Source organism: Ornithodoros turicata, chromosome 7 (assembly GCF_037126465.1).
Source record: "Ornithodoros turicata isolate Travis chromosome 7, ASM3712646v1, whole genome shotgun sequence".
NCBI lineage: Eukaryota > Metazoa > Arthropoda > Arachnida > Ixodida > Argasidae > Ornithodoros > Ornithodoros turicata.
Genome location: NC_088207.1, coordinates 16,048,961 through 16,076,893, shown reverse-complemented (window position 1 = coordinate 16,076,893; position 27,933 = coordinate 16,048,961). Strand labels below are relative to the sequence as shown.

General features: G+C 45.6%; 1 protein-coding gene across 1 annotated transcript; it reads left to right on the top strand.

Moving 5' to 3' along the window:
* The first annotated feature begins 798 nt into the window (after nucleotides 1–798).
* Nucleotides 799–27,933, top strand: LOC135399584 (putative N-acetylated-alpha-linked acidic dipeptidase). Its single transcript, XM_064631309.1, has 11 exons — nucleotides 799–988; nucleotides 3,999–4,081; nucleotides 5,731–5,849; nucleotides 9,323–9,470; nucleotides 11,625–11,689; nucleotides 11,756–11,844; nucleotides 14,684–14,765; nucleotides 24,067–24,325; nucleotides 24,743–24,824; nucleotides 26,434–26,529; nucleotides 27,748–27,933. The coding sequence occupies exons 3-11, from the start codon at nucleotides 5,757–5,759 to the stop codon at nucleotides 27,902–27,904; spliced, it is 1,071 nt and encodes a 356-aa protein (XP_064487379.1). The 5' UTR covers nucleotides 799–988; nucleotides 3,999–4,081; nucleotides 5,731–5,756; the 3' UTR covers nucleotides 27,905–27,933.

The window sequence follows — 27,933 nt, the reverse complement described above, 5'->3', positions numbered from 1 at the left end:
ATATGTAAAAAATCACGAGGAATGGCGATAATTTCCGAAGTAATGGACGCGCATATCAGATTTCAACGTGTTATTCCACTTAATCTAAATAAAGTTTTTCGTGGTTCGGTACTTATTCACTAGTAGGCTTCTTCTAGGACACGATCGAAAGGAATCGGGTAAAACAGTCAGGAGCGATAGTGGAGAACATCGGATCGCATGATTCCCCATTGTGTTCTGTCCCGGCAGTTCTGAAAGGCTTGGACAGAAATAAAACACAGGTGACTATGCACAGGTGCGATGCTGTGGAGGTGTGGCAGATAAGCCTCATAAGGCCCAATTGCAAATTCCAATGAAAGAATCACCACTGATGAAAAAGCATCAGCAGTGATGTTTGAAGCCACCCTCTGTTTTCTGGTCCGACATGAGACTGTCAGCCCAGTAAGGCTGCTCGCCTTCAGTCTTTCTCCGAAATGTCGGTAGTTTCAGACTTGAGGCTTCAACGTAACAACACGCACTATGAATGTATACACGTATGTAGAATGTGTACCTTCTTCTCTTACACTGTTACCAGTCACAGCACTGACGTTCACGCAGATGAACACACTGGTGGCATTCGTCTCGCGTAGAGAATTTCGTTCCCCCCGCCACCCCCGTGTGCTCGCCTGTGTGAATGTGAGTGCGACTAGCAAGAATCTAAGAGAAAATGTGTTGAAGGTGAGTACAGTGTCCCTGTGTTTCTTAGTGAGGCTTGTTACATTGATGAGAGGACAGCTAGCATATGATGTACCAGACCTGGTGTACTGTACCTAACCGGAAGTCTGTGGTGTGAGTTCGAATCCCACTGCTGCTACCTTTTTATCGGCTGCCGTTGTTTAACAGAGATCAGCGTTTCGTATGGTAATTCCGGTAATGCCATATACAGGGAGCTCGTGCATCACGTTTGTCCGAAGAGGTGGGTTCCCAAGCTGCAAATTCCGTGCAACATCGACAGTCCCAAAAACATAAGGTATGAGAACCCTGCTTCTGATACTCTGATCACGTAGTAACACTACGACACCTGCGCACAATGGTTCTTACTGGACTTTTTTGGAAAAGGGCTTCTTCTCCGAGTGTGAACTAAGCCGCTCTGAAATGTATCCTTGTGACTGTCAATAGTGTCAAACGTATTCTGAGATTTTTGGTGCACGAGAAAGCTGTTGAAATGAATGTACAATGCGATCCCTGAAATGTTGCTGACGCTGTCCCGTGACGGAAAACCTGATTTTCTTACAATTTCGTCGATCAGTCACCAGAGCAGTTGATAATGGATCACCTCGTGGCGCTTCCCCTCCAAAAGGATGGTCACATCCGGAAACCTATCTATCAACTGATAGTACGAAACGCGCTGCAAAGTAATACACGGCGGACGGTGAAGAGACAAAAACAGAACAAGCGCCACTAGCAACTTTAAAGGAGCATTAAAGTGGTATTTAACATGGCCAAAAACTGCTGTCATCTTGTAAAGCAATATGTAAAAAGCATTACCACAAAATATTTCTGTCCAAAGTTGTTTCACCGCAGCGCAATTAATTTGGAAAATCGCTGCCGCGGTTACAGGTCGGAGCGCTCCAACTGCAGACCACACCCACTCTACTGTGCCGTTTGTGATAGAGCCCCCCCCCCCCCATTCGTTGGTAGGAAAAACCGTATGCTACGAACATTACGAGCTGTTTCTTGTTGACTACTATTCTTTTTATGAGTTATATCACGTTTTCTAAAAAAATAAAAATCCCGAGTCTCGAAAGGCAATCTCAAAACTCGCAGTAGCAGAAAGGAGGCACTGACGGCGCTATTGTGGCGCCACCTGTTAGCCACTGAGCCAACTGCGCGGTGAAAACTGCCAGCACACTGTCGGGAAGCACTGGTTGTTTTCACGCACATGGTTGTAGTTCACGCCATAATTGACAACCACTCTATTTAGCCAGTTAGCAGCGCAGTGGCGACAGCTCTTTCTGAAAAGACAGACTGAACGTCACGAAAAATCATGGAGGAAGGAAACACAGGAGCAGCCGTTTCGAGCAGATTTCCGTAGGACCCCTCTGGCGGTCGTCACTGTCAAAACCGCCACTACTTCCTGTCCACCACGTGATCCCCTCCAAAGTTTCGGTTTGGCAACGCTTTGTTGCTCGCGCTGCTTTTCGTGCTTCTATGCTTTTCCAAAGTCATTTACTCTCAAAATGTGAACACCACTGCAAAAAACAACGTAGTGTTAACGTGTTCTTACCGCGGTTGCGGCTGTGGTTCAACAGAAAACAGCTCTGCCACGGGAATACGTTTCATTCGTAAGCACGTACTTGACCGGTTGTTTCGTACCCTTGTCTGTGAGAGAGTCATCCTGAATCGTTCCTTTGCAAGCTGCCGCTGTGCTAGAGCTGCAGATTCAATTGATTTGCTCCATCGTTGTACAAATTTGATTACTTGCATGCTTTACAACTTCAGCAGCAAACACACAAAACGATGTATGTGTTTGTCCCTTCTATGTTGTTCCAGCTTCAGAACATCAGTTCCCTCATGACACCAAACGTGGTCACGCAGCCACGCAAACATCGCTGCCACGAACGATGTTTCTATAGTCCTACGTGGTTGTCCTGCAGACCCTGATCGGTCTTGTAGTAGAATGGTAAACCAAGAGTAAACCTCCGAACACACACAAATAAAGCTGGACGTGCGGCGTTCATCACAATGCAGATATCTGAACTGCAAGACAATCACGACTCCCGTCGTCTGCTGTGACAGCTGGCCTGCGCATGCTCTTGGGGTCACGTGAGCGGTCACGTGGAAGACAGGAGCATCCCAGAATGCATTGCGAAGATGGCACGCCGGCACGCCCGTCCCGATGGCAAAAAGTTGGAAGGGCCGCTCCTGCGTTTCCTTCCCCCATGCGAAAAATGCAATTCACTGGCTTGCCAGCAAAGTCACACACTTCATTTATTTCACGCACCAGCCCAGATCTAACGTAAATATGTGCGGCATAGTAAGGCCATGGTTCTTTAGTTTCTGCAACAGTTTCCAGTAAAATAGCAAACGAGAGATCTAGCAATGTTCGCTGAACCGTTGACGCACTTCGCCTTCGCGCGTCCGTCTCGACGTTGACACAAAACCTTCCTCCTTCTCCTCCGTCCTCTCTGCGTTCCACCCCTCCGCGTTCGTTCGTGTCACAGGGGTGACACAAACCCGCCGTTGTTGTAAGTGCCCTGAAGCGAGTGGTTTGGGCAAAACTGCCATGTTGTCCTGGCCACACGTCATAGAAAACGTCATTTTGAGCCCATGTGACTTTGTTTACATGTCGTTTCTCCGCTTACCGACATATTTTCGTCGTCATAACGCCAAGGGATGAATGTATTTTGCCACGGTAAACTATGCGGTGCTTTTTCCGCAACATGGTAGCCCGTATCGGCTCAGTGGGTCTTAAAGCGCAGTCGTCATCACATCTTCGGAAGTCGTCAACAGTACGAGGCTTTATGTGTAAAACTGCACGTTTTACTGAGAGGTTATCGTATAAAAATAATTACCGTGATCGAAAGACATCCAAAACGGCTTGCAGAAACAACAATCGCATTGTTACAAAAGGTTTGGGTGCCGATTACGGGCGCCGCCATCTACAAACGAAGGGGTATCAGAAGCGCTTCTGATACCCCTTCGTTTGTATTTATGTTATTTTCAATTTTACCTGTATTCACATCCTTTCCATCACCTTGTTACCATCTCATATGAAAACTCCTTCGTCAACTCTATATATGTTCCTGTACCATGTTCATATTTTTGTAACCTGAAGAAGTGCAGTCTTGTGCACGAAAGTCTTGTTACTATGTGTAAATAAATAAGTTGCTCCTACCGTATAATATCACTCTTTGATCTACTCATCACCGGCAACTTGACATCGCCTATTTTTCTGTCGTCGTATCACTCTAATACATTAGTTTGTGCACCGACTTCACAATGGAAATGTGTTTAGAGGAGCTGATACTTTTGTGCAGGTTGCGGCTTGCGGTGCACAACAAGTTAGAGACCAGACAAATAACGAACGTCATAGGAATCATCAACGGAACGCTCGAAAGAGGTGAGAGTATATATATATATATTTTTTACTTATTTAAATGACAATATGATATTGCTCTGCTCTCTATACGGAGAAGACGACGCGTTTGACTAGACCACACATAGTGTCACTTGAATTCGTTCTTCACCTCTAATTTCTCGTAGTTGGTTAGGTAAGTGCATGTTGACAAAGACCAGCTTGAGTTCGTGGATTCTAATTAAACAAAATGACAGCAACACTGAGAAGGGGAAGACTCGGAGCAGGCGTAGCGTCTGTCGTGAACGGTAATCGCGTAAAAAGCAAAGCAGAAAAAAAGAAAAAGGAGTTCGGCCATTGCAAGCTAGGATTTGCAACTCCTAAACTAACTAGATGGCATAAAGTTTTCGGGCATTGTCAGAGTTTGATGTTGGAAGTTGTAATCGTGAGCTCTTCTGAGTTTCGTGTCGCCCTTAGTGCCATCCAAACTCGTGTAGCGAAATTATGAGCTCACCTGCATGAAGCTCATTTCCAAATAAGCAGCAGACACAGGGAATGTCTTCCAAGCAATTCCTCAACGCGCATGTATTGTATGCGTTTCTTGTACGTCAGCCCCGTGGAACATCACGAATTCCCAGCTTATGCAGTTCGCTCATAAAAGCATAGGCATAAATCTAGACCATAGGCATAGGAACAAACTCCCACGGCATATTGCGGAACTCACGGATCATATCCAATTTACCAACGCATTAATCGCCGAGGTCACTTGACCATTGTCGGTCCATGTACATGCGCATCATTGCTCTCTAATGTAGATATATTCTTTGCTTTGTTATAATCTTTTTCTGTCTGCTGTCTTTTTTTTGTTTGTTTTTTTTTGTTTTTTTTTAAATCTATGTTTATTGTTTGATGTACAGTGCCAGTGTGTTGCAATACATGCGTGCTCACTCCCTCATGTAATGGCATAAAGGCCCCTTGATGGACCAATAATAATAGGGGGGGGGGTATATATAAGTTTAATAAAGAGGAGGTGGCGTCCACGCAGGGAGAGGTCAGCCAGACCTATGTCGGCTTGCTACGCCCTGGTGGAGCAAAATAAGGCAATAATAATAGGCATGCAGCCTATGCTATGGTCTTACGATTACCACAGCTGTAGTGAACCGTGTCTCATTTGCGCGACGCAGGCACTGCACTCGGTGTGACTATCGTCACCAATCGATTTCTGTTAGCTACGAAACAAAATTCACCATATCGCACAGAATACACAGATAAACCTCATTGACAATCCGCTTACGACGTTCATCTTTTAACTTTCGCTTGTCCCATATTTACCGACGTGTGTATTTAAAGCGCTGCACGGGCCTGAATTTAGGGGCCGGACCCGGCTCGTTCCCGAAGGCACGCAGGCTTTCACGACCCGAGCCCGGCACGGCTGCCGAGACCTGGACCCGGTATGTTGAGTGTTAAATACTGCGAAAGAATGTCTCACAAAAGCTCGGCCGAACTGAGGCCCGAGAACTCTCGGACGGAACTCGATCCCGTATAGTGAAAACGGCTTTGAGGCCCAATTTCGGCTCGTGGGCCGGATCGTGCTTTCGACTTCCCCAGATCTTTGCAGTGTTCTAGTGTGTATATGACACTTAACATAAACGGAAGTGAATAATGTCGAATGCGATATCATCTCTATCCACCAGATCGTATTGTTCTTGTTGGCAATCACATGGACTCGATCAGCACGCATTCTGCAGCGGATCCTTTCCTTGGCATCAGTCAGCTTCTGGAGGTCACTCGCGTCTTCGGGATGCTGCACAAGGTAAAATGCGACACTAAAAAACAACAACAAAAAAAACACCTTAAACTATTTTCTACTGTTATGAACATTGGTTGATGAGACGTTACGAGTGTATGCCGCCTTCCCGACCAAAAAATCCATCAGAGCCAATCATAATGGAACAATTAGGCCAATAGACCTATCGTAATTTCGGACCTCTCCAACAGGACTAGCGGTTTAGTGGTTTGATGGGACCATTAGGGCATAAGGGTCTAATGGCTTCATGTGAGCTCCGCAGAGGTAAAAAATGTTAATTAGCAAATTAGCATGTGTTTCTCTCTGTCTTTTTTTTTTCAACCCCTGTCATGCCACAATTTAATTTTTCTTGCTTCCGTATATAGTTTCTTTTGTGTCCAAGACTTCTCAAAATACGCAGCGCGCGTAGCGTTTAAATAAGTAAACAGAACAAGTAAAAAAAAATGCTCTCCAGAACTGATGGTGAAGGCGCAAAAGCTCACTCAGGGTAGCAGTGTCCATTTGCTGTGATGTATAGGCATCAAAAATGGAAGTGGATGCAGATAGCGTAAATACTATACATATAGCTTTTCTTCCATGATTTCCGAATCCGAGAGTCATGTTTGTTGCTGCCGTTAAATAGAAGGGGTGAGGTGTCTACATTTATTTCATTTACTGACACAAGCAAGATTGAAGTAAGGAATGACTTGGGGTGTTAACTCAAGACCAACGCAACGGCTGTGTTTGTTACTGCTTTTGGTTGAGACATTCTGTACGTCCATCGAATTTAACTTCCGCGGTGCAATCGCGCGTTTTTTTTTCTCTCTCTCTCTCTCTCGCAACACTCCATTCCGTCAGAAAATTCCGTCAGGACTAGGACAATTTTTGAAACTGCCCGCACGCGACATCCGGCGGATATACGGAAAGGGACGTCCACCTATGAAGCTCCCAGTCGTTTGATGGATGTTTATGGTACGTGGCCTTTTACGTGGATGTCTCGTGGAGAATAGTCGCAAAATTCACGAGCTTTGCACCTTTCGGTACGGGTAAGCCTAGCCGGGATATCGTTCATACTGATGCACATGACTACAAGATGATCCTACCTACGCTCTGCCAACAGGTAGTGTCGCTTTGAACACTGTTTTCGTACACGCTGACCCACGCGGCCGGCCTTATCGAGTGGACGACTTTACTGACGCCCTGAAGCAAATACTGACCACCAACGATGTCGCCTCCTTTGGTAACTTCATGTTTAATTATGTGTGGGCTCTCACGTTAGTCAGCCCTGCTGGTCAAAGGCAAGAAGTGCATAGCCCTCGACCCCAATAAAAGAGATATTTCCGCCAAGACCCACTGGTTGCCAAAACATGTTCAGTATGCAGAGGCGAAGAAGGCTATGTCTGTGTTTGATAAAGTTGGTGACGTTACCAGAGAAAACTGGAAGCGCGACTTCTTTGCCAGTGTCGAATCCAGTGTTGGAGCCCGACGGCAGTACCACTGTTGACGGTTTGCCGAACTTTCTCTGTGTCATGGGATGTCAGGTGCTTCTCACTGTGCCTGGCAGGCCTCCCCTCTGCTTACGTTGCAAGCACGTTGGTCATCTACGAAAGCAATGTCACAGACATTGGTGCCGGAGGTGTCATGCCTTTGCACATGACGAATTGCAGTGTGTAAACACCTGCGGTACTAAAGCAAGAGCTCAGGGGCATAACATTATTTTTCATGACGCTGTGGAATTTGATGATGGGGAAGCATATTGATCCTGCCCCAAATGAAGATTGTACTGCTGCGAAACAAGATCGTACTTCTCCAAAGGATATCGGAGCCCATGTCGAAGTAATGACGCCTGTGGCGGACGCAGCTGGGGCCCCGGGTGTGTGCAGACGATTTGTATGGAGATAGACGAACCTGTAAACGATGCGCCGTTGCCCGTGCACGAGAAGTCAGAGGAGGATGCGGAGGTGGACGAGAGCGAGCGTGACAACGAAGAACTTGCTGGTGCGTGATCCTGGCATGGACGAAAAGGCTGTCCCGTAGCGGCGGGAGCCGGTTCGTAGGGATAGTAGCGAGGTCGGATGGAACCGTGTGGTGAAGCGTCGGAAAAAAGCAGCGTCCCAGTTGAGCGCGGCAGTCACTAGAAATGATGAAAGATGAAACTCACTGAAAAGGTTAGCCAGCTGTAGGACTCGAACCCACATCTTCTGGATTGCCGGTCCAGGGCTCTACCAATTGAGCTAAGCTAACACGCCTTCTCAGCGACTTCCAGGGTGCGTCATCTGAAGGGACAAACCTGACAAAACTGAAGGGAGATCTTCTGGTTATTATAACCATGTCACTCGACCCGCTCAATAGCCCCAGGGAGAGGCTGCACAGATACTTCAGGCAGAGGGTGACACGTGTTGAAGTGGTGCGTCAAAGTTTGGGAGGACTCCTGATGTTTTTTTTTTACGTTTGAATTACTCATAACGCTTTTTACACTGCTAAAGCACTGCAGTAATTAAAAGAGCAGTGACCACGTGACTAGGTCACACTGTGCCGCTGCTGTTGTGCCCGCAAAAATGGCCGGAACGAAGCGGTATCCGCGGTCAGCGAAGGGTGCGTTTCCCGTTTTTATGACAGTTCGTTTTATGACCAACATCTGCGGGAACGGTGGTGGTCATATTAACGCGGGCTCACTGTTGTTAACTGCGACGACGGTGCGTCAGCTCAGTATACGGTGTCAACTCTCACTTATGGGGGACGAGACGGCTAGTTACAACAGGACTATATACGCTCACACCAGCATTACGGCCGAGTGGGCTAAGGTGTCCGCTCGTTGGTGGTAACCAAGGTCGTGCTGTAGACTGGGAGGTGGTGGGTTTGAATCCTACCGCCGGCTGTGCTGTCTGAGGTTTTCCCTGGGTTTTCCGAAGACTTTCCAGACGAATGTCAGCACAGTTCCCCCTGAAGTCGGCCCAGGACGCATACTAACCCCCCCTGTCCCCCACTCGTTCCTGCTGTCCTCTCTCCGTCTGTCCACATCTGTACGCCACTCATAGCCACAGTTGCTTCGCGGCGCTAACACCCAATAAAACGAAAAAAAAAACACACGCTCACAATACAACGCGTGCAAGATGTAATATGAAGCGTCAAAGTGCCACAACCCATTTAGTATACAATATGTTAAGGAGAATCATGCGCGTTTTACAGTAGAAACAGCAATGATTGAGCTAGAAACGGACCCAATTTGACGGTTGAGATGAAGGTAGGTCATTTGGTGCAGCTTTCTAAATTTTTCCTCTCTCCACACTCACTCGAAATGAGTCTCCTTACGTGCAGTTACGTGTGTTATCATGCTGGTGAATGAGAAAAATGTCGGAGGGAACGGGTATAGTGCGTCATAGGGTATGGTGCGACATGTCTTGCTTCTATATTGTTGCGATCGCGGTTGTCAAGTAACGAAACGCGGCCAGGAATACATTTGCGGAGAATACACTGTGAGCCACGAAATGTATTTGCAGGAAGGTTGGACGTCGCAGCGCTCTGTGGTGTTCGCCCTGTGGGATGGAGAAGAACAGGGCATTCTGGGCTCAACAGAGTGGGTAGAGGAGAACATGGCCGCCCTCAGATCCCGCGCCGTTATCTATATAGGAACCAAAATGCTCACTGGTCTGTATACTACGTCTCTCTCTAATCTGCGCCTTACTATTTTATCATGTTGGCTTAGTAAAGTGTCGGTGACGTGTGACGTTTAATACCGCGTGGAGTGTATTGGCCTGTTCCGACATATATAGCAGCGCCCTAGTATCGCGCAACAAAACAGCGCGCAAAAACAGCGCTCATTGTTACGATCTGTTCCGACATATAGCGATTTGATATATTGCGCTACAAAATAGGGCGATATTTTCCTCCTCGCAGTGCTCGAAAACGCTAAAAATTAGCGCTTGCCGGAGTTGAGATCCAGTCAACTTTTTCAGCGCTAATATTAGCACTAGATTCGTGTTGGCCAATGAGGAGGCAGTGGTGACGTCGCGGAAGTCGTGGAGCTCTTTTGCTTCCGCATTTCACGGCATGGCGACCGCATTGGGACCGGCGAGTGTGTCATCCCAAATGTCTGATAATTTTTCTTATTGTCCTTCTTGATAAGGGGTTCAGTCAGTTGATCGAATTTTTCCGTCCAACGCTGTCGATCTCTGGAGGCGTCATGATGGGAGAGACCGGAAACGATAACTTCCACTAAATTATAGAGCTTGCGCCGCTTTGCAAGTGTGAACCGTCCGATAACAGTGAGCGCTGTTTTTGCGTGCTGTTTTGTAGCGCTATATTAGCGCGCAGCTATATGTCGGAACAGGCCTTTATTGGACTGTTCACACTTGCAAAGCGGCGCGAACGCTATTATTTAGCGGAAGGTCGGTGGTCGTTCCCGGTCGCTCCCAGCATCCCCCGGTCGACAGCATGTGGACGAGCAAGTTCGATCAACTGACTCAACTAAAAATTACCAAACACTTTGAATGACAGACCCGTCGGTTCCAATGCGGTCGCCGTGCCGTGAAATGCGGAAGCGAAACAACTCCGCGACTTCCGCGACGTCATCGCTGAAGAGCTTTCTCATTGGCTAGCACGATTGAAGAGCTAACATTAGCGCTGAAAAAGTTGACATGAGCTCAACTCTGGCTAGCGCAAATCTTCAGCGGTTTGGAGCACTGCCAGGAGGAAAATATCGCGCTATTTTCTAGCGCTATATAGCAATTCGCTATATGTCGGAACAGGCCTTATGACAATGAACACACTCATTTGACACCAGTTGCGCCGAGCGCCTGTTTGGCCGCCTCGGACACTTTTTGTCAGTATATTGGAACAACAGCCGCCACATGATCACACTATACCATTGAGGATGTACTGTTTTAGCAGGCCGTAATGATTCCATTATTTATATTTAGCTTATACGGTGCATCATCTTTACTTCCGAATGCGATTAACCAACTTTGAAATTTTTGCAACACATTACTGAGGTGCCCAACTTGCGTGTTTGCATGGTATGCTCCATGTTTTCTGGGAACATTTCTATGAAATGCGTCACGTAGTACTTCACTATTCACGTACTATCGGTCCACCAATTCAGGTCAGGTTCCCTGTGCCTTCTCCCAGCAGACGTCTGTAGAAACTGTGATCGGCAAAATATCAGTCTTTTCAGTTCAATTAGATAGAAATTGTTAAGAACAGAGAGCTTTGTGTGCGTTCTGAACGAACATTCTAACAACGCATTCTAGGAAATGTAAGTAATTCCTTGTGTGAGTAGCAGATATAGACGTCTGTTCTGTGTCATATGGGTAACTGTGCTACCAGTGAGTATGTTTATGCAAGATAATAGACTTCCTTTACTACACTGTTAAAACAGAACTTCACAACACAGCGCGCTCCTAGCCAACCATCATACCGAATGATGTCATTCTGTGTCACGATTTGTTCAAAACAGGGGGGAGGCGCCTATCTGGGACAAGATAATATGTCCCAGATAGGCGCCTCCTCCCATTTTCAACAAATCAGTGCACATAATGATATCATTCAGAATCATGGTTGGCCAGGAGCGTGCTGTGTGGTGAAGTTCTGTTTTAACAGTGTATTTCAAAAATGTTACCAGCAGTAAGCAACCTTATATGCAAGTGAACGTAGTGGACAGGTGAACAGGTGAAAACCTGCTTCGAAAGATGCCATACGCCATGTGTCTGTATATTTCTGTGTCGATGTATGAGACCCCTCGTGAAAACAGCAGGCTTGGAAGACGCAGAACGAACAGCACGAGACAAGGTTTTTGTATTTCAGGGGACAAGTTCCATCCCATGTCGTCTCCCGCTGTATCCGCCTCAGTGCGCGGCGCGGCGTCTTTGGTGAGTATACGCCACGAATGTTCTGCGTGCCTCCGCTTTCTGTTCACTTGATGCCGTTGTCCACAGGTCCCGCACTATAAGAAGAAGGGGAAGACTCTGCTGGATATGTGGGCGGCGGACTCTGAGGTTGAGAAGAACAGCAAAAACCGACCCATGTAAGTTCAAATAGGTATACAAGTTATCTGTGGTCCTTGTGCCACGCGAGTTTAAATGTAGTGGCTTTAGAGAGACATCGTAAGCGATACGCTTTTCGTCGTGTGGTCACTATAGCGTGGTCCTATGCAACTACTAGGTTACCTACACGGTGATTGGACTTTGCGCTGTCACAGCGTCCATGCGGGGCATCTTGTGACAGCATCCCCCCCCCCCATACAGAGGAAAGGAAAACGGGAGCGCTTCTACTTGAGGGTCGAAAACCGACTACCTGATCGCCTTATTTCCAGGTCCTCCCCTCGTGCTATAACTGTCTCAATTTTTGTTCTGGAAACGGCGATGTCACCAGTGGTCCCAAGGGACTCGATCTCCCTATTTGGTCAACCGCCTATCTTTCATAATTATTCATGTATTATACACTACACACAGAAACTTTTCTTTTCATTTGTGACTTTTAGTAAACCACTTTGTAACGTCCCGGTGCGGCGCGATAATCCAAAAGGATATCACTATACGCGTGACTGACGCTGTTAAAGTTTTCATGCACCGTGGAAGGATATGGTACGGTTAATTAACGTCGTAGCGCTCTGGCATGGCAAATCCCGAACCCTGAAGCCTTTCGATGTTACGCTATTGAGGAGGTCGGTTATTCCAATCCATTTCGTTGCATCCAGGAAAGGATCACACGCAATCACCTTAAGCAGCACAAAAATGCTACGGGAGTCTGCACCGCCATCTTGCTTCTCGCGTAGTTGGTCTAGTATATGCAGCTCTAACTCCCCATGGAGCCCATAGTATAGGTAAATTCACACAACACTGGGCACGCGACCAATGAGAATTGCTTCCTCAATCCTCCAATCAGAAGTCTTCCCGTCCGACTCGCAGCCCGACCGGTTCCGGCTGTTGCTGACTTCTGCTTTCCATACTGGCCTGTACCGGCTACCCCTGACCTCTAAGTCTACTTGCTTTCATGCACGCCGTAAAGTTATTCAGTGATTCCCAAACAACTGTGAAAAGTGTCGTAATGAACATAAATTTATTTGACTCATTATATACTGACGCACTCGGCATGTTGACGCATTTACATGCACTGAGCGTACTGAGTTCATTGCGTAGCGCTTCCTAGCACACTGGAACAAAGTTCAAACTTGCAACACACGCATGTCGACACAGCTTATTCCCAGCAAGGAACAACTGACACATACTTGCGCACAATCTCTTGATCATCATGTCCTTGCCTGCTACACGTCAAACGTAAAATGCTGCTGCTTCATGAATCCTATTTTCTTGTCACCGCTATGCAAATCTGACGGCGCTCAAACGTGTTCATCGAGCCAGAATTCACGACAACACTTCAGTTTGAAATCCGATTGGCTCTTCGTAGACCGGTGCTTGTGTCGAGAAACAGTACAACACGACCAAAGACACCATAATACACGGATGAGACTGCGAACGCACTTGCTTCCCAACGAAACACACCGCCGAGCCGGCGTCCACCGTTCAAATTTCAAATGAAACCGCCGAGGGAGTACGCAGAACGCAGGCGAGGAAACGCGAAGTGCCCTTTTCAAATTCTGGCAGCCAATCCGGACACGCTTGTGGCGTCCGACCAATAGAGAGGCACGGATTGCTCCGTGCGCAGTCACGTGCACTTTGATACAGATTTTGCGAGAGCTGTGGGGGGCTGGTGTAGGGTATAGGCGTATATGTATAGGCTTCTTCTCCTCGCGGAGCCCCAGAACCCGCGTGACGTCTCCGATAACACGGTCCAGTATTCCTCGAGGAGATCCCTACCGGCGATAACCTAGCAAAGCTCAGATGCTGTCGCGCATGCGCCGTGAGACCAACGCCGTAGCGGGTATTTGCATCGGGGATGCGAAGACGGTCTACCAAAACACTGCGGTGAATAGCCATTCTGGTGTGTCCGAGGTGGTTTTGAGGCGATTGAACATAGCAAGGTAGGCGCGCAAATACATATTTATGAGACCATCTTGTGGATTCGTAATAACATTAGCCATCTAAAATTTAAACGTATCCAATTTTAGGTGCCCACTATGTATTCGCTCTGTTTTTGTCCGTTCTTCACTTTCATTTCCAAACTCTCCATAATTTTGCAGCCAGTGAAACTGGAGGTTAGATAGAGAAAAAAGGTGCAGACGCTGTTTGGCTTCAGGTGGTGTATAAGTTTAGAAGCACTGAAACGTCGCCGTATCAGCACTGGACTGCTCTCTCGGCCCTATTACGCCATCGTCAGCAGTGTGCTGGAGGGCAACGTTTGAGTCCGTAGCGTCAGAAGGTAACTCAAACGTTTCTTCGAACGCGCTAGAACGAAAATGTCACTCCGGGTCCTCCCAACAGCCTCCCCACCAAAAGACAACAAGGCCGGAATAGCAGGCTAGAAAGTTTGACTTGTGGAAATCTGGACATGGATCAAATATCGCCATAAAAACGAAATAGTGGTGTACATCATGCTTTTGTAATATGACATGGTCACAAAAATCGTGGATGAATACCATGCTCACAAGCGGCCCTCAGCTGCACCAGCACCACCACCTTTGAAGCGGTCAAAAAAGTAAAACTCTGGAAATCAGACGTCGTCGAGATTCAGAGAACTGTGATCCATGTTCGCGACAAAGTTATATGAGAAGACCAAAATATGTCTTACCGTATTTAAAGCTGATCCAACGATACATCGTACTCACATTACATCACTATAATGTAGACTACTCTGGTGTTTTCTTTTCTGCGGTATTATGGCAGCATCCCGACTGGAACCCTTTGCCAGCTTTAATTTCAAACTAGCATGATCGTGTCACTTAAGTGCATAGTTTTGTTTCGCAGGACATGGCCCGTGATGGGACGCTCCGACGATGCTCCGTTCGCCTTCAGCGCCGGCGTCCCAACAGCATTTCTTATGTTCCTGGTAAATCATAACTGACACAAAAGGTTTCATTGCCTAAACACGCAGTCTGTTTCATACCGTGTATTTACTAGACTGGCGTCTTAAGAAAAAAGGGGAGACCTAGACTACTACGGTAACTAACGCGAAGCCACTTGGTATGCCAGCTGGTCCACCAGCTGGTCCAGCCGAAGCCGAAGCCAGCTGGTCCACCAACCACGATAGAAATTGATAGTAAAAACCGTATGCCCCGGAGAGATATGCGGTCAAGGAATTTTTTTTTTCTGCCAATAGCTTTTGCCACATATTGGTAACATTTTTATTCCATTTCAATTGACGGAAAGTTGATTTCTTGAATTGAACTCCGAAATTTTCGAAGGCAACCTTACGTTTTCTCTGCGGAAATGAGTTCCCCGCGGTCATTTTACTCAGTATAGCACGTAATCCCACTCGTAATGCAATGGCAATTGCCAAAATAAATTCGCCGAAAATCCGTGGAAATGAACCCTTGGTTGGTGGACCACCCTGTATAGTAACAAGTCAGTAACGCAAACGCCCATTTCTTGGGGTCACGTTGAAACGGTTCAAATGTTAACACTCTAGCGTTTTGGAAATAGATGTCACAGACACACAGACACAGACACAGCTTTTAGCAGCGGCCTCGATGGGTTAGTTCGTAGCATGTCCAACTACTGATCACAACATCGCGGGTTCGAAAAGCACAAACTTGGGGGCAAGTAAGAAGTTGCTTAGGCGCGTCGTCTTCCCCAGAGAAGGTTAGTGCTCAGGTTTCGACGCAACTTCCCTTGGGCGGGAAAGATGAATTCGTGGACTGAACATGTGACCCGATACGAAGCGTGTGACACACGCGATACCCGGAGAAGTGGGTTACAGAAAACAGCGTGATCCGCAGTGAGCATACCGGGTGTTTCAATTAAATCCCCGGGCTAAATAATTTGCGAACGGGTGCATCAATCGAATAACTTTCTTTTTAACAAGTACCTGTCCGATACCACCTATACGTTGTGTGAATGAGTGGGAGGAGCTCATTATTTAAATAAAAATTCAAATGAGTTTCGTCAAAAAACGTGACGTGAAGCAGGGCGCTGTCGGCATTAAAATGGGTACTACAGCTTTTAGAGAAAAATCTGCCACCGAAGCCGGTCATTTCTTGCTGTAATTAATTGGTTTCGGTGCAAAAGCACGTAATTCATTGGTGTAATGACATAATTCATTTGTGGATAAGGGAGTGGAAGAGCGTCTTTTTGCGTTTCACTGCGACCAGCCACGACAAAAACATGTAAACCGAACAAATTAATTACAGATTTTTCTGTAAAAGAGGCGCCCACTGAAGGTCAGTAGTAGAGGGCCTTGCCGAGGCTCGAACAAGGCGAAACTAAGACATGGACCCTTGGACCCTGCCCTGAGCCCTGCGCGTATTTTTCCCTGCGCGGCGCGTGTGGGGAGGGTTGTCCGCGCGCTTATCGGCGGGGGAGGGCTGCGCGTGCGCTCATCGTAGCGTATTTTTCAGCCTGGGCAGACTTCTTTGGCCGACTTCACATATTTTTCCGATACAGCAGGTGAGCGGTTTACATGCAGAGACATGCAAAGAAGGGTCATACACAAAAAGTACAAGTCAAAATATATTTATTAATGTCATTCAAGTTGAGATATATTTATTAAAGCCAATAGTGCTGGGAATTGTGATGCCAATCAGGTGAAGGAGAAAAACCCAGCCGAAAAACCTTCACCACCTGTAACAGGGCGGTGCTCGGGTGGAGAGCTGCTGTAGTGGGTGGAGCGTGACCGGAGGGCTGCGCGCTTACCCTTCACCCTGGGCTGACTTCTTTCACCATTTTCCTACTTGGGCCGACTTCATTCCCGCGACAGGTGGGCGGTGCTCTGATAGGAAAATCAGAAGAAAAAATCGAACTTATCAGAAAATAGACATGTTAAAAATGAACTTCACCACATAGCACACTCCTAGCCAACAAAGAACGACACGAACACAAGAGGAAATAAAATCTATACCACTACGAAGAAGATATTCCTAATCAAAACAACACAGTAATCTATCATTCAGAAAATCAAACTCATCAGAAAATTAATATTCCTATACGTGAGAACCATCAATGCAATAGCGTGAATATCTGTCATAACATTTTCGAGCGCAATAGGGAATCTCAGTTTCATATTCCAACATTACTCAACTTTTAATTTCTTATTAAGTGAATAGCATAGACGTAAGGAAATAACGAGAAACAACACAATCAACAGCTACAATTAATAGAGAGCTAAAACCTGCGCACCATCCAACACATAGAGAAATAATAGCTAATCAATCTATCAAAGGCGAAATAGCACAGGCTTAACGCTGAAGAACAGAGGAACACGCGGCGGCACGCAAACATCAACAGAGGAAAATAATCTATCATTGAACCATCATAAAATCGATCAATATACAATTTTCATTCTAACAAACACTACGAACCTTGATGGAGGTATCCAAGACATAGGAAATATGCACGGTTTTCACTCTTTTCCTCAAAGCCGGGAGACTATGTCTCTATCTATGTGACCATAGCACAGCGCATGCTTTATCACTCAAAGGGTTAGGGGCTATATTACTTCGTCCAGCAAACGGGGCGCTCTTAGGTCAGATAAGAGAGTTCAAAGGCGATATATTTTATTGTGCAGCGCAAATAGATGTCGATATCACTCGCTGGGGTCACTATCTTTTCGCATCCTTTCCCTGAAATGGAAATCTTTCGTCAAAGTGGTTGTCAAGTCGGCTAAGTTTGTAGAGATGCGATATTGTTATTGAAGATGTAGAGAAAGTCCAAATTATTAATATGCTTTTAATTAAGTGTAGACGTGCACTTGAAAACAGAAGAGACAATTGCTCTGCTTTGAAAAGATGGACAGATTTTGTACTCGATACCATAAGTCATGGGAAGATGTGATAAAAAACTGCTTCGAAAAGGAGGAGCCGCGAAACAATTTCATTATCGCTGCATTTCAATACGTCCTAGACATGGTCGTATTGGGAGATATGGTACAAACTACAGAACTGAAGGTGCAAGAATTTATATGCCGAATCTACAATACTTATAAAAATATCTGCACATCAACGTCGGAAGGGCCATTGGGATTGATGGCGGAGTTTTTGAGGTTTGCCAATGAAGAATTGAAATACACTAGACCAGATGTAATTGTAATCATTGCAATGGGCATTGCGTACATCAAGAAAGCAGTCGGATCAAATTATCCTATACAAGCGGTCTATATCGCACGATTCATGACGGATTTGTTGAAATTACACATATCTGAGATGGAAAGTACATAAAATCTTATCACGTGATATATTCTACTACCACGGCAACACAATTATTTTCTTCTACCAGTCTCTGCAACGATGTCGAATTAACAGAAGTTCAATATTGTCGTGCAAGGTCTGATGTATTATCACCTGTTGAAACTCAACAAACATATCAATTGCGGTGGACCACCGGACGATTTTCATCTAATACTCTTTTGTACGCCATTCAAGGACCTTCATACAAAGAAAGGAAGCATCAATAAGAGACTGTGCAAGTTCATCGCGACAAAGTGCAAGTTGTTGAAGCAATACAAACACGGCGACAACATAGCGCCTGCGTTAATCAACGCTGGATTCAAGCGCCCAATAATCAGAATAAACTATTTAATGTCTTCGGAATTCATCAATGAAGACAACAAACGAAAACTTCAGAGTTTGAAATAGAACTGTAATTTATCGAAATAAACAAGTGTATAAATGAAACAATAATTGTAATCTTTGTCATCATTATAATGAATCATTCGCATCACAATGAAAAACACTTTACATTTAGCATGGCTAGACTGAGAACAATGGTCGCTAAGGAAACGAATATTCCACAATTTGTGTAAGAATTCTCATATGGAATGAGACCTGACCACCAAATAGGTTTTACTCGACTACACTCTGTACAAATTCAACACCCGATGGATAGAATTGCCGGAGAAGGATCGGTCACTGAAATTTAGAGACATGATACATCGGTCTATGGTTAGAAAAAGGATCACTAATCTCTTGTAAAAACTTATCATATTTCATGAATTAAATTCCACAGTGCATGTATATTTCTCAATCAGTTGCACTATCCCAGACTTAGTAAAAGAAGAAAAGATGTCTTTGACAAGCAACCCGATTGGAGTGGAACAAATAAATAAATATTTTTGTCAACACAGTTGTCCATTGTTTGGGTAGGAAAAAGGAGCCGTCCAAGGCTTGCAGTGTGGGCCAAGATATGGCAAAACGGGAAATAAGGCAAGATAACTGATTGCCGCGGGTCGTTCGCGACAACTTTTACAATCGCATTGGGGTTCACTGCCTGGGAGATAATACGAAGCCTTTGCGAAAAGCGAATCTATTATCAGATGCCACAATGCAAACGAAAGATTTTACGAACACGACGTACAAGCCAAGTCTACATTTCTAATCACGTAGTCTTCGTAACACACGGCACACAAACGTATATGAAATAATTTCCAAGTGGCAATCAGATTTTGGGAGAAGCGGATCACACAACAGCCATCAGAAGTGCTTAACCAATGTACAATGAAGATGAGCGTTATGCATAAACACAATGGAAGATATGTTATATTAATTATAATAACCAGATCAGCACAGGTCACACATAAACGTAGATCCAATTCACAAAATATACTCGAGATTTCCCGTAACCATACAGAAAAACTATCACATTATTTTAGTGTCATGGCATCTGGGCACTACAAATGGAAAGGCCATACTTTAAGTCTTTAGCTCATAACGTTGTAACACTCCGAATACGACCATGTCTAGGACGTATTGAAATGCAGCGATAATGAAATCGTTTCGCGGCTCCTCCTTTTCGAAGCAGTTTTTTATCACATCTTCCCATGACTTATGGTATCGAGTACAAAATCTGTCCATCTTTTCAAAGCAGAGCAATTGTCTCTTCTGTTTTCAAGTGCACGTCTACACTTAATTAAAAGCATATCTATTTTATTTTATTGATTAAAATTTTATTATCTGGTTTAGAATGCTATAATCTCCACCTGTCGTGAGAATTATTGTTTTGATTTTGTTTCAAGTATTCACTCGTCTGATACTCTATGAGTTGTGAACTTACTGCCTGAAATAATTATTGTCTTGCATTTGCTTCAATTGTTCACTCGCATGACATAAGTAAGTATCTCTAAGATGGGAATGCCTCATAACTCTGAGTTGCATTTCACATTTGATATTTCTGTGTGGTTCATTAGAAATTTCTATTGCAAGATATTACAAAAACTGACGTAATTAAATTTGTTTCTCGTTTTTGATTGAGTATCGTTGCTACCAATTAATAATTTGGACTTTCTCTACATCTTCAATAACAATATCGCATCTCTACAAACTTAGCCGACTTGACAACCACTTTGACGAAAGATTTCCATTTCAGGGAAAGGATGCGGAAAGATAGTGACCCCAGCTAGTGATATCGACATCTATTTGCGCTGCACAATAAAATATATCGCCTTTGAACTCTCTTATCTGACCTCTAGAGCGCCCCGTTTGCTGGACGAAGTAATATAGCCCCTAACCCTTTGAGTGATAAAGCATGCGCTGTGCTATGGTCACATAGATAGAGACATAGTCTCCCGGCTTTGAGGAAAAGAGTGAAAACAGTGCATATTTCCTACGTCCTGGATACCTCAATCAAGGTTCGTAGTGTTTGTTAGAATGAAAATTGTATATTGATCGATTTTATGATGGTTCAATGATAGATTATTTTCCTCTGTTGATGTTTGCGTGCCGCCGCGTGTTCCTCTGTTCTTCAGCGTTAAGCCTGTGCTATTTCGCCTTTGATAGATTGATTAGCTATTATTTCTCTATGTGTTGGATGGTGCGCAGGTTTTAGCTCTCTATTAATTGTAGCTGTTGATTGTGTTGTTTCTCGTTATTTCCTTACGTCTATGCTATTCACTTAATAAGAAATTAAAAGTTGAGTAATGTTGGAATATGAAACTGAGATTCCCTATTGCGCTCGAAAATGTTATGACAGATATTCACGCTATTGCATTGATGGTTCTCACGTATAGGAATATTAATTTTCTGATGAGTTTGATTTTCTGAATGATAGATTACTGTGTTGTTTTGATTAGGAATATCTTCTTCGTAGTGGTATAGATTTTATTTCATCTTGTGTTCGTGTCGTTCTTTGTTCTGTTTGTTGGCTAGGAGTGTGCTATGTGGTGAAGTTCATTTTTAACATGTCTAGTTTCTGATGAGTTTGATTTTTTCTTCTGATTTTCCTCTTGTGTTTGTGTCGTTCTGTTTGTTGGCTAGGATCGTGCTATGTGGTGAAGTGGAATATCTTCTTTGTATTGGAATAGATTTTATTTCCTCTTGTGTTCGTGTCCCATAGTCCTCCAGAGTCTCTGCTGTTCACATTTAATTGCATACAACTATCAGAACTTCCCGCTATTGCACTGATGGTTCTCACGTATAGGAATATTAGACGTTTTATAATACAATTTGTAATTTTGATTGTAATTGTATTGATTAAGAATATTTTAAATGCGCTATCAATTCTGATTCATTGAAAACTTCCACTAATAAAAATATTGTGTTTGATTTGTGATACCTATTCAATGCTAATGTATCATACCTGTAATAAGTATTGTTACGTGTATTGTGTTCCTTCTATTTCAGATTTTTTGGCTAAGTTTTTCCAATTCACGCAGAGTCATAACATAATTCCTAATGACATTAATAAATATATTTTCACTTGCACTTTTGTGTATGGCTATGCACACATGTTGTAGCTGGAAAAATTACGATTCAAGTCGACTCAGGCTGAAAAATTGCGAAAATCGGCGGCCCAGGCTGAATGGTAAACGCACACGCAGCCCTCCGGCCACGCAACGCCCAAGTAGGAAAATTGTGAAAGAAGTCAGCCCAGGGTGAATGGTAAGCATGCATGCAGCCCTCCGGTCACGCTCCGCCCACCACAGCAGCCCTCCGGTCACGCTCCGCCCACCTGTCACGGGAAGGAAATCGGCCCAAGTAGGAAAATGGTGAAAGAAGTCAGCCCAGGGTGAATGGTAAGCATGCACGCAGCCCTCCGGTCACGCTCCGCCCACCCGTCACGGGAAGGAAATCGGCCCAAGTAGGAAAATGGTGAAAGAAGTCAGCCCAGGGTGAAGGGTAAGCAAGCACGCAGCCCTCCGGTCACGCTCCGCCCACTTGTCACGGGAAGGAAGTCGACCCAAGTAGGAAAATGGTGAAAGAAGTCAGAACGGATGAATGGTAAGCGCGCAGCCCTCCGGTCACGCTCCGCCCACCACAGCAACCCTCCACCCGAGCACCGCCCACCTGTCGCGGGAATGAAGTCGGCCCAAGTAGGAAAATGGTGAAAGAAGTCAGCCCAGGGTGAAGGGTAAGCGCGCAGCCCTCCGGTCACGCTCCACCCACCACAGCAGCCCTCCACCCGAGCACCGCCCTGTTACAGGTGGTGAAGGTTTTTCGGCTGGGTTTTTCTCCTTCACCTGATTGGCATCACAATTCCCAGCACTATTGGCTTTAATAAATATATCTCAATTTGAAGACATTAATAAATATATTTTGACTTGTACTTTTTGTGTATGACCCTTCTTTGCATGTCTCTGCATGTAAACCGCTCACCTGCTGTATCGGAAAAATATGTGAAGTCGGCCAAAGAAGTCTGCCCAAGCTGAAAAATACGCTAGGATGAGCGCACGCGCAGCCCTCCCCCGCCGATAAGCGCGCGGACAACCCTCCCCACACGCGCCGCGCAGGGAAAAATACGCGCAGGGCTCAGGGCAGGGTCCAAGGGTCCATGTCTGAGTTTCGCCTTGTTCGAGCCTCGGCAAGGCCCTCTACTACTAAGGTCCAAAAACGGGTGGTACCCATTTTAATGCTGAGAGCTCCCTGCTTTAGAAGTTATTTTTCTACGAAACTCATGTGAATTTTTATCTAAATAATGAGCGCCTCCCACTCATTCACGCGGTGCGCAGCTTGTCGGACAGATACTTGTAAAAAAGAAAGTTCCTCGACTGGTGCACCCGTTCGCGAATTATTTAGCCAGGGGATTTAGCTGAAACACCCAGTATATTCTGGACACTAGCACACCATAGTAGCGATATCCAGGGTAGGCCAGAGAGACTAGAGGTATTCTAGTGGTATTCAGACTCGCATCACTCGAAGCTGGGCTGGGGGGGGGGGAATTATAGTGTGTCAACGTAATTAAGAGGTACACGAAATGGGTTCATGCGGGAGGGGATCGTGAAGTTACGAGGTACAAGCCGAGTTCGGGACGTACACTGTAAGAAAAAAAGGAGTAAAACGGGGAGTAACTGCAGCTTCTAGTCCCCTAGACTGCAATTACTCTCCATTTTAGTCCCCTAACCCGACATTTAGTCCCGACATTTACTCCCCGGGACTGCAAATTGTCACTGAACTTCGCGAATGGTCTCCTGAATGCAACAGTCTACGTAAATATGTGCCCTTGCTCAATTTGATGGCATGGGGCTGTATGACTCAGCCAACATAGCAATTTTCCAGCCACAAAGAGTAAGAAACAGTTAGCGCATCTTTCTTCGCGAATTGTGCCCTATGTATGGCGCAAGATTTTACATCACTCGATATATCACGGCTGACGGTTTGCTTCAAAGTATTTTCATGCATGCACACGAATTATGTACCTGGGACTCTTACAACAGCGCGTGAAATGCAGTCTCCACTCTGTGACATTCATTTACTCCCATGCATTTATTCCCGAAAGAGACTATTTTTTGTGGCAATGCATTTAGTCCCCAAAAGGAGTAAAAGTAATCCTTTTTTTCTTAGAGTGTACAGCGTGCAGTACCTGCCATGTACCTCACGGATACGCAATTCCTTCATCCCGGCACGGTTGTGTGTCTACTGTCTTCGCTCCCTTGTAACGGGTGCGTGCCTCATCCCATATACGCCTGCTCCCTCCGGGAGGTACAGAAGAGGTGCACAACGGGATCAGATATAGAGTGTGCTGCCGGTTTTGTTCGCACAGCTGACAGTCGTCTTTGCATTCGGTTGTAGCTACGTATGGCAGTCTTGCTGTGTACTATAGACGTACTCAAATTGTACTAAAAAATGCACTCAACGCTTGGGTCCAAAGGAGACGGTTCCAATTTACATGGATGTGTCGTCGTGTGTTTTCAGAATCGAGATACTTCGTGGTTCTTTGTAGTACACATGTTACGACCACCACCAACGTGCATTGCTTCTTTCTTCCAGTACCGACACAACATCACGAACTTATACCCGGCTTACCACACCGCGTACGACACATTGGAGCTTGTGGAAAAGTATCTCGATCCCAAGTTCCGAGTAAGCCGCATGTCGGTTCAACTTATCGCCTCCCTAGTACGTCTCTGGGCGGACCGAAGACTATTGCCCTACGAACTGCGGGAGCTGGCTTTCCACGTAAGGACTGGTCTCGACACGTTCATTATCAGACACGGCAGCGACATCGCAACACACAACCTCGATATGAGTAAGTTTACCCATAGGCGCTGGTGAGGCCGGTGAATGAGTGCAACCTAAATTTTACAGTTAAAAGACCCTGGGCCCAGACCTTTAACTTGTCGTTAACCTCTAACGCACGCTAAATACATCACTCCGCGTGTTATTCGCCACGAGCTCCCGCGCCAGGGCCAATCGCGACTGTTATTTGAAATCGCGACCTATACGAGGACGGTTTTGCTTCAGCGTGCTGCCACGTGACATTTGGAGCGCGCCAACTTCAAAAATAACGATAACGCTCGCTATGTGAAAGTTCGAGGTTGGGAGCCAGCATCGAGTCAAGATAACGCTAAGCAAATAGCTGTCAGAGACTGACACATCTATTAGACCTAAGATGCAGAATAGTCAAGTGTTGAAGCGTAATATGAATCTTGATCGGTTCTCGCAGGCGCTCCCCTGAAAGCTGCCCGGTACCTTTCTGAGATCACAGAGGGCTTCATGGAATGGACTATGAGGATACGACGGTTGAAGTAAGTTGAAGGTGGCAGTGGAGGTACAGGTGGTGCAGAGCAGTTATCTATTCGATAGCCTCAGCTCTCCGTATACCCTAAACGTCAATTTTCGTCCCAACTGCGCTGTCTTTTTCTTCTTTTTTTTGGAAACTGAAAGTGAAAATTACGAGCAACACTGCGGCGAAGTGGTCACCAACTGCGCATTAATGGTTAAGTACGGCGGCAAGAATACATTGCATGCGGACAACACTGGGACTAAAACGAAATAAATCAGCTACGCGTCGGCTATATACGTAACCATCACAGCAGCAAATCAGTGGAGAATACAGATCACTCTCGCTTGACGAACAGGGCAATATTCCCCACCAGACACCGAGCCGTTTTGCCACAATAGACCCTCGAGTACCAGGCCGGGTGCTGCGCCGGCTGTCATGCAACGAGCTAGTAAAGCTCACAGGAGGAGACTTCAAGCACTTCAGCCGAAAGTAGAGCGAAATGTACGTCTAGTAAAGTAGAAAGTATTATTCAGCAGAGTTACTTAAAGCAAAGTTACTGCCCATCACTGTCCTTGTTAGACCTTTTGTGGCCTCGCAGCATCGACAGCGCATTTCATTTCAATAGTGGCTCGCTTCGGTTTAGCCACAATGTAAACCTCTCTGGTGATACCCCGATATGGCGAAGGTGGCCACTCGTAAATCGCACTTCATCTATTGACGATACACAATACTTTTTTAAGAGGGCGCGACACGCCTCTGTCGATGCGTTTCTAAAATCATATAGCGCCGTGAGAAGATGTTCAGTTTGCGCGAAATATGTATTTCCTGGTAGATTGAACTGAATTCTAGTGCTTAGTGAGGCTAGATTTTCGGTTTGGGCCAATGATAGGTATACGTTTAACAGTCTTCCTCCTATACGATTTTTGGCAGCTATGGGAATCCAATACAAGGCTCGCCAAGATTTCGGTTTCAAGGTATACTCAGAGACAACTCAAAATGCTGGAGCCGCAGACGTGTATCTCCGACAGCGGGGAATATAGTCCGCCCGCACATTGAGAGTTGCTCATACGAGAACGTCGCGGACGCTGGACAGACGCGAAAGCCGATCCACGTATTCTTAACGCGAATATTTTCGTATTTGCCTAAAAGCATGAAAATATGTTCAAGTACGTTGTCTCTGACAAGTGCTTTCGCGACATAATCAGTATAGACATGCAACAATGGGCGCGCACTATGTTATAACTCGGAGGCGTCACGCGGCCGCCTAAGCCGATCACACACGTTTTCGGATTCGTGGACGGAATTGATCTGTAGGCATTAACTTCTCCCGAACTATGAGTACAAGGTGTAGCATACGTAGTCACTTAACAGGTACAAAGCACGTAGGTGTTGCAGCATAATCCGACTGCAGAGCGTGGTCGGAGAAGATGAAAGGTGCTCGACCAGCTCAGTACCTCGTCGCAGTTAGGCTCTATTACCTTGCTCACGAAGATTGTCGTAAAAATGTCTCGGAGCCGCACAGCGTAATATCACAAAGGCCCCCTTGTTCCTTCACTTCCACCATCCGGCAACAGAGCCATGCCCAAGTGCAGCGGTATAATGATCGTCTCCTCTCTGTTGTGTCCTTGCAGCCCTCTAAAAATCCGTATCGCCAATGACATCATGATGGAAGTGGAAAAGTTGTTCATCAACCCTGGAGGAATTCCCACCAGAGACCCCACGTTAAGGTAAAGACACAGCGTTATTTAGACCAGTGTTCCCCAAAGTGTGGTCCACGGATCCCTGGGGGTCCGCGAGAGTGTCCGTGGGGGTCCGCGACCGTCTCTCACATTTCAGTGAGGATTTTCGTCCCCACAAACACGCGCTCGTACATGCTGCCCGATTTCCAAACACTCAGAACTTCCAAAATTGCTACAAACATGCTTCAACAGCTAGCTTCTAATTTCTGATAGAAAAGTCCTGCAATGCACGTTTGTCCGCGTCATACACATACAAACAAGAAGAAGACACCAGTCCGGAATAGTTTCTGAAGCTGTATCGAAAGCACGCAGCAGCTGACGAGGTTGCTGGTTATGCACTGGCTGTGACGGTGTGTGTGTGTGATGTAGGGGGGGGGGGGGGAGGGTCCGTGAATTGGTTCTCATAGCTTCCGGGGGTCCGTCACCGCCAAAAGTTTGGGAAACACTGATTTAGACAGTCTCTAAAGGGTATACTTCGGGATACATTTTTTTGTTGCTGCACTTTACACGGCTGTATATAACGACGAAATGTATCGCTTTTCATGCCATAGAATGGAGACCGCGCAGAAATGGGTGGCGCTCATTCAGAAATGGTTTCGTTGGTGGCGTGTCGCTGATTCAAGAAAGTTTCAATTTACTGATCCCTAGCAATCACCGCGTTAAAGCAAAGGGGCTCAGTCCTTTCAAGTGCGACTGCATCAAGGTGCCATTAGCGTGCACGCTATGTATGAGTACCTTTCGTATTACCAAATTATCCTACTTATAATATGAGGCATACACAGCTGTACGCAAAATGTTTCTAATGTTCATGCACGCACGATAGCTTGCGCGACACACGAAAAAAAAAAAAAAAACTCCAACATCATCTTATACTGCGTGCATGCATCTTCTCCTCTGTCATGTTCCGCTACTTTGCCCCAAAGAAGGTCAAAAACTTTTGCTCATTGAATCAAATGTTTTGCCTCTGCTCCGTCAATGGAGCATTCAAAGGCGGGCAGAATTGAGGTCGTGTCCAAATGATATTAACTGTGTTTCGCAGGAGAATGTCTTTCGGAATCCGTGCTCGGTATGGTTAACTGTGAAGAAATGATACGGGAACATGACATATTTTTAACATTTTTTAACATAACATCTTATTTTTATTATATATTTTTAACATAACTTTCACAAAGGGAAGACGTTTGACTCGTGATTATTGCGTGGCAGGAATCTCGTTTTCGCCCCGGAAGGAGTTCTCTTTCCTGGGATAGAAGACGCCATCACCAAGAGACCTTTTAACGCGGACGCCTTTGGACTTCAGACAGCGCTCCTCACCGAAGTGATATGTCATGCAGCTCAGCACCTGGTCGTGTCACCGCTTTGATAAAACCACAAATAAAGAGATCGACTCAA

Coding starts and splice junctions, on each gene's coding strand:
- LOC135399584 (XM_064631309.1), top strand. CDS start 5,757: ATGGACTCGATCAGCACGCATTCTGCAGCGGATCCTTTCCTTGGCATC. Junction 9,471..11,624: donor AGGAACCAAAATGCTCACTG/GTCTGTATACTA, acceptor TTTGTATTTCAG/GGGACAAGTTCCATCCCATG. Junction 11,845..14,683: donor AACAGCAAAAACCGACCCAT/GTAAGTTCAAAT, acceptor TTTGTTTCGCAG/GACATGGCCCGTGATGGGAC.